Source organism: Hetaerina americana, unplaced genomic scaffold (assembly GCF_022747635.1).
Source record: "Hetaerina americana unplaced genomic scaffold, ioHetAmer1.1.p SCAF_39, whole genome shotgun sequence".
Taxonomy (NCBI): domain Eukaryota; kingdom Metazoa; phylum Arthropoda; class Insecta; order Odonata; family Calopterygidae; genus Hetaerina; species Hetaerina americana.
The window spans coordinates 2,990,918-2,998,726 of NW_027286974.1; the positions used below are offsets into that span (position 1 = coordinate 2,990,918).

A 7,809-nucleotide genomic window follows, 5' to 3' on the forward strand; every position below is an offset into this window, starting at 1 on the left:
CAAATGCCGAAAATACTAATCTGAGGGAGGGGCTAAATCTGGCAAATAGGGTGAGCATGAGGTACGAGCAATTCAAACTTAAACTCATGAATATTTAGGTCATTGCAATGATGGATTTCTGAGCTGTTGCATTGTCTTGATGAAACAAGACTTTCTTCTAGAGCCAAATGCGGACGCTTTTGCTTGATTTCTTCGCTCCCAACATTGCGATAAGTTTGCAATAATCTGTGCCATTAATAGTTTTTCCTTTTTCAAGATAGTCAATTAAAATTATCCCACTTGCATCCCAAAATACAGAAGCCACAGACCTTGCCTGCAGATGAAATGGTCTCCGCCTTCTTTGGAGTCAGTTCTCCCTTTTGATTCAATCCATTGTTTTGATTGTCCTATTGTCTCGGGTGTGAAGTGATGGACCCATGTTCCATCCATGGTTTTGAAACGGCCCAATAATTCTGGTTTGTTGCTGTGAAACTTTGCTAAAACACTCAATTGAAACATCTTCCTGACACTGGCTTTGCTCGAGTATGAGCAACCCATATTGCACACAGCTTTTTCATGTCCAAATTAACAGTTAATATGCAATGTTCTGCCCTTTTGGAAAGTACACCCATCTTGTACACGGCTTTCTCATGCACAAATCTTCAGTTAAAATGCCATGTTCCACACTTTTTGGAATGCCTACTCTATGTCTGCTAGCTTGCGCACTTTCAGTCGACAATCATCCAGTATCACTACGTGGATTTTCTTCACCATTTCGTAGAGTCTTCACCTCATTTGGTCGACCCCAATAGTGATGTTCTCGTCTGAGACAGCTTGTATGGCCTCGTCTGAAACTCTGCCACCCAATTGTATTTTACTACTGATGTATAAACAAAGGAGAAGGAGACTCACTTCCAGAAGAGTAGAATAATCCAGTTCAGCTTTTACTATATATTGGTAGTTTGGGGGCTGAGAGGCCTTTCATTCAAATAATAAAAGTACATTGTATCACAATGTAGCTATGACCAATTTTCTCTGCATTTTCACAAAATTTCACTTGTTAACATTCACTATTGATGGCCACCTAACAAATACTAAACAAGTTGGCATCTTCAAACTTGAACCATATGCTTAATAGATTGCGTACTTTCTAATACAGTGATATATTTAAAACAACTACCACCATCTCTAGGTCAGGCCAAGTACTTATTGGCCTTCCCATATGCTCATAGCGTTCAATCTTTGTCTATCCCTCGGAGGCACAGATAGTTTCTCTTGGTCGATAGTAAACATATCAGATGGCACAAGCCAATCAATATGTTTATGTCCTCAGCAACCTCTATAAAGGTGATTCGACAATTGGCCAATACTATTATCTTCACTTCATCAATGTTTTCGTCTGTCGTGGACGCGCTCGTGCATCCTTGGGCACGCCCTTCAACCTTCACATCTTCTCGGCCCTCTGAGAACATTTTGTACCACCGATACACATTGCTTCGGTCCATGGTAGCTTCTCAATATGCCACATTCAGCATTCGGAATGCGTCCATGCACTTAATTTCATTTTTCACTTGCAAAATTAGATTCAGATTCTTTGATCCATTTTTTTAAGGAACAGGCAAAAATCGAAGACAAGCCAAAACAAATCCGAACAAAACAGCTATCAACAATTAACTGAGCATTCAAAAAATGGCTAAACATATCGGCATAGGTGTGAGACAGAAGTACCAACATAATGCTAAAAAAAATTCAAAAATCAAAAAATAGATACATTACCCATGAAAATTCAAAAGTTTGCGATACTTTCAGAACAGACCTCATGCTTAAAGTGTTCCCTCTCTGGGTATCCCTCAGGAGGCATAGACATTTCACTCTTGGTGTGGATAGTTTATCCTTTTAATTGAAAGAATATATTGAGGTTCTAACGTCATCTTTCTTGACGGACTGTATTAGATAAAGCATTTCCTTTTTATCTTGGGTGTAGGCACGGATTTGCTGACTAGATCACATTGAGTGCCGTGTTAACAGGGATCTCTTAAGTAAACAGAAGTCTTAAGTGTTTAAGAAGTTTGCCCTTTTGAAGATTTATATCTCGAGGGGAGAAATCAGGAAGATTTGATTTGTAGGGAAGATTTTCTGGGGGTACATACCTGATGGCAGAATGTAACCATTTGAAAAAATTGAAGTCTAAACCATTAAAACTGATATTGCCAACAAATTTCCTAATCTTAAAGAAATGGCTTTTAATTTTTAAAGAAATTAACAAACCCAGAGAGCCATCTTAGATGCTTTCACTAGGGCTTAAAATGTGCTTAAACTAGAATTATTTTGTCCTGAATTGCGGCTTTAAATAACAAATGTACTTGGCTTGGCTCCGTTTGAATCGAAAATGTCTCCTCCATCGCCAGGAAATACTCTCAATGTATTAAGGAAAGGATTATTTGACAGTTATTACCCTGCCATATGAAACATGTACTTACTATTGGTTCCAATGCATAGATGACCCAATACGCCTATGTTTGGGAGGGAATAAAGACACCTAAAGAACATTTTAACCCTCCTAAATGCGCAATACTCTTAAACATTGAGTTTGCGTTGAATAAACTGAAAGAGCACAACCTTTTCCCTCTTCTTTCGAAGGTCTCTTTTCGAGTGGTGCGGAGTTACTGAGGCGCTCACTGGCTGGCAGTCTCGCCCCAATCCCACCGAGGGCAGCACTGGACAACAGGAGGAGGCCAGGGAGACCACTGCTGTCGAGGTCTGACAGGAAGGTCAGTGTCCGTCAACAAGCCAAACCATCTCCGTACATATATATATACACTATACTTCCTGCCTCCCTAAGAGTCATTCATTCCATCCAACGTCCATTTCCTATCCCTCTACTTCATCCTCTACTGTTAACATTTGCCTCTGTCTAATATATATATATATATATATATATATATCTATATATAGCAGTTGTCCACAGGGTAGAGCGTTGGACTACTAAGTAGAGAGGGCCCGGATTTGATTCTCAATGGCCAATAAGCCTCTCTGGGCACCACCAAAGCTATATGTTGTTATTAACAGGGTACCAGATCATCCTGGGAAACCATAACTGCCAACAGTCTATTAAGGAACTGGCCCCCCTTATTAATACCCTGATATGTGAATTTTCACACGCCGTAAATAGGGCTTATAGTACTGGATGATCTCTACCATCACCTACTAAACCGACCTTAGGGTTGATTACTACTGTGTTTATGGTTATATATATATATATGTATATGTATATATATATACACATATATATATACACATATATATACATATATATATATATATATATATATATATATATATATATATACACATATACATATATATATACACACATATATATACATATATATACACATATATATACACATATATATACATATATACATATATATATATATATATATATATATACACATACATACATACATACATATAAACATATATATATATATATATATATATATATATATATATATATATATATATATATATATATATATATATATATATATATATATATTATATATATATATTTATATATATATTATATTCAGTTCAGTATGTGGCCTTCAGTAAGTGGAGTTCAAAGTTAAACGTTTCTCTTCGCTTCATGACGTCAGATGGTTTGCTGAGCCAATGGTTTTGATTGCCCCTCCTTACGGTTTACAGGCGCTGGTCGGCATGAAGTTGGTTGAGAAGTTGGAGAGGATTGGTTTGGAGTCTATAGTGGCCACGCCGTTGTATCAGCCGACGGCGGGCAGTGCCGGTGGACTGGTGCCGCTCACTACAACACTTCAGGTACATTAATGCGGAAGCACTAAGATGGAGGGAGTGGTGTGCAGTTGTGCCACGAAATACAGCACTCTTGAAAAGGCCAAAGGAATAGACCAAACGACCTCAAACTTGAGGTCCTTGCTGTGCATCGATGATTCCATTTTAGCGCAGACGTATGCGCAAATTGAGATGATATTTGCAATCCTTGTTGGAGTGAATCGAGGGAATCGTTACGGTTGCGGACAAAACCTTGCGTTTGCGCACTGTTTGGAATCATATTTCCCCTTTTGGGACAAATACTCTCCGTTTTCATTATGACTGCAGTTTTCAGGATTGCAACAATTGGAACGGGTTAAAAGAGTTGTTGTAAATTTGAGGTTTACGTGGATGTAGGATTCACTTCAGTGTCTTTGTAATTTATAGTTTACTTGAACGTTAGGTTTGCATAGATTCGAGTTTCACATGAATTAGAAGTTTACATGAATTTTTTTTTTTACATAAGAGTTTTACATGAATTCAGGATGTACATCAAAGCAAGATTGACTTTAAATCAGGGTTTACATGAATTCATGATTTGCAGGAATTCAAATTTTACATGAATCAATTGGGTTACATGGGATCAAGGTTTACATGAAATTGCAATTTGCAATAAATAGAATTGAACATGAATTAGAGATTTACATGAATACAAGGTTAACACCATTACAAGATTTTCATGAATTAAAAGGTTGAAATAATTTGAGAATTACATGAAAACAAGGTTTACATGAAATCGAGGTTTACATGAAGTTGTAATTTCCAAAAAAAGGAATTTAACATGAATTAAAGAGTTACATGAATTAAAGATTTACATAAATACAACATTTACATGAATTACATGTTACAGGAATTCGAGATTAACATGTGACTTACATGTGTTTACATTGATGTTAATTCTACATAACTTCTCTGTAATGTTTTCTCAGAATTAGACTGAAGCGTCTTTACATTATCCAAATGTTTATCATTGTTGCTTTCATTGCGCGTCCCTCTCTATCTCTATATTCTTTTTTAAGGTTGGGACGATGTACGCAAGGCCTGCCGTCAAATCTCCGATGGCACAGCTGACCAGTCTAAAGTCAACACTGCGCAGTCGGTCTGTCGAGGGCTTCGAGTCTGGTTCGGAGTCTTCGTCGACTAGCGGCAGGGAGCAGGAGGTCATCCAGAGGCACAGGAGGCCTCTACCGCGCCGTAGGCAGGACCTCGGCACGGTTCCGGCACCAAGGAAGAAGTTACCTGCACCGGAAGGACCTCCCGTGACCTCTCGCGGGACAATTTCGGCGATATTCTTTGGGCGCAAGGGTGGACTGATGTAGACAAGTTAAATTTGCCATAGTTGACCTTTGGCCTTGAAGTATTTTGCGTGCCAATTAACTAACGGATACGGGAAGAATTGCATTTTAAGGGCCATCTTGGTCCAATTGAATATCAGATCTCCTCAAGATTTCCCAGGGTTCCGCAATATTAAAGCTTTTTATAAAGACTCAGGGACTGAAGCAGCACAGCTTTGATTGAATGGAAACCATAGCAATAATGAGGGATTAAATGGAAACATGACCTTAAAGTACCCCAATCAATGGTTAAGATCCCAAAACCTGCTTTAAATTAAAGTTTTTAAGTATTCGAAACATGGAAAACCCCAAAAAAAACTGATATTTACGGTCAGAAACCTGGGAAATGCAAAAAATTTTCATATAACGTGGAAATAACATGATGTACAGGATCAGAAACCAGCAGAAAAGCATAATTGTGCTGGGAAAAATGCTGAAAATGGCCTGTGGAATAAGATCTGAAACCTGGATAAGATAAAATGCTCATGTGATACCCTGATAGTAACCCCTAATAGATAGAGGATCATAAATCAGACAAAAACTAAAATGCGTGAATGAAGTAAAATCTAAGTAATGTTAGGAAATGAGATCGGATATCTGGGTGAGGTTTAAATATTTTCTATAAGAACTTGGACAATCAGGATGAGGAGAAATCTGGGTAAGATTTAAGTGCTCGCATCATAACATTGGATGTAAGATCAGAAACCTGGAAATATTATATCGGAAACCTGGAATAATTAGATCGGAAACCTGGATATATTAGGTGTGAAACCTGGAAAAATTAGATCGGAAACGTGGAATAATTAGATCGGAAACCTGGAAAAATAAGATTGAAAACCTTGAAAAATTAGTTTGTTGTCTCAGGCGTAACTTTATGGAATTTGCATAACATATTGAAATGTAATGAAATAATTGACTTCGTAATTCGAAACCTGGTCGTGTTTTTAAATAAAGTGTGTGGAATTACAAAGTCAATTATTTCATTACATTTCAATACTTGAAAAATTAGATCGGAAACCTGGAATAATGAGATCAGAAATGTGGAAATATTAGATGAGAATCCTGGAAAGTTAAAATCGGAAACCTGGAATAATAAGATTGGAAACCTGGATTAATTAGATCACACACCTGGAATAATTAGATCGGAAACCTGGAATAATCAGATCGGAAACCTGGAACAATTAGATCGGAAGCCTGGAATAATACAATCAGAAACCCGGAATAATTAGATCAGAAACCTGATAAAGGATCAGAAACCTGGAAAAAGATCAGAAACGCTGAGAAAATTGTATATTTTGAAAATAAATATTGAATAGCATTAAAAATCTGATAATAATTCAGATGAATGAAAAGTAATTGACGTATAAAGAACCCAGGAAGCCATTTAATGGCAATTCAGGGATCTTTTTAAAGTCAAAACTTAAAAATGTAAATACCTCTGTCGATGTGATTGTTATCAAAGGTTGTATTTTTTTCAAATGAATTTGAAGAATTCAAAGATAAGACGGATGAACTATAAAGGGTAAGACGAGAGTTATTTCGACAGCTCTGATAAACCTCTAATAATGTCGCCCCTTGAGGACTGACTTGTTATGTGAGACGTGGACTTAGACAGCTCTAAATACTTCATGAACGTCAATGCGCTTCTAGCTTAACAACGAGTGCTTATTTGTTTCCTTAAACTATTGAAAGAAATAGTTGCATCTTCAAGGAAAACTTGGAAGTCGGTTTTTTTTGCCTTTTAAGACCTTGACTCATATTAAATAGACTTTGACAGGGAAAATGAAAGAAGTATTGGTTGGGAAACGATATTAATTGCGAGAGAGATTAATATCGTGAGTGAATGAAATGTCAAACGTCATGGCAACGGAACAGAATTTGTTTTTTTTTTAAATAGCATCAAAGTTTGCATATTTTTATGCAAATTTAATCATTGTTAATAGATTAACCGTACGAAAACGCAAAATATTAGATTATTAATAGAGAAATAAACATTAATTATTTTTGCAAAGCTCAAAAACCTAAGATAGAGTCTCATTTTGAGTTTTTCATAAGAATCGCATTTAGAAGAAATTGATTTTTCCCAATTATTTCACTCTCAGTGTTAGTTATGGAGTTTCATAACTAAACTAATAATTTGTTTTTTTTTACCATTTTAAGCCATCCTTAGATTCGACAGTGCCCTTCCGAATGGTACTCTTGACGACGGCAGGATGCCAGTGACAATAGTCTAAACTTGTTGAGGACACTATGCCGATGTATATATATATATCAAACGCTATGGCACAAAAGTGTAGCCAAATTTCAAGCTACAACTTTTACATGTGTCGGAATTGTAGATTGGTTGTAAATTACTGTCCTGAAGTGTCATATTGGCAATGCAACACCACATGCTGGGATATATATATACATATATATATATATATATATATATATATATATATATATATATATATATATATATATATGTATATGTATATGTATATATATATGTATATGTATATGTATATGTATATATATATGTATATATATATGTATATATATATGTATATATATATGTATATATATATGTATGTATATATATGTATATGTATATATATATGTATATATATATATATATATATATATATATATATATATGTAT

The 7,809-nt window shown here is 35.8% G+C and overlaps 1 protein-coding gene across 1 annotated transcript in view; it reads left to right on the top strand.

Moving 5' to 3' along the window:
• milt (trafficking kinesin-binding protein milt) overlaps positions 1-7,559 on the top strand; it is an 88,578-nt gene extending 81,019 nt beyond the window's left edge. The window contains exons 16-18 of the mRNA XM_071589596.1: positions 2,620-2,750; positions 3,691-3,819; positions 4,851-7,559. Of these exons, the coding sequence (XP_071445697.1) occupies positions 2,620-2,750; positions 3,691-3,819; positions 4,851-5,150 (560 nt within the window). The 3' untranslated portion in view covers positions 5,151-7,559. The remainder of the gene's footprint in view (positions 1-2,619; positions 2,751-3,690; positions 3,820-4,850) is intronic.
• Positions 7,560-7,809: the final 250 nt, after the last annotated feature.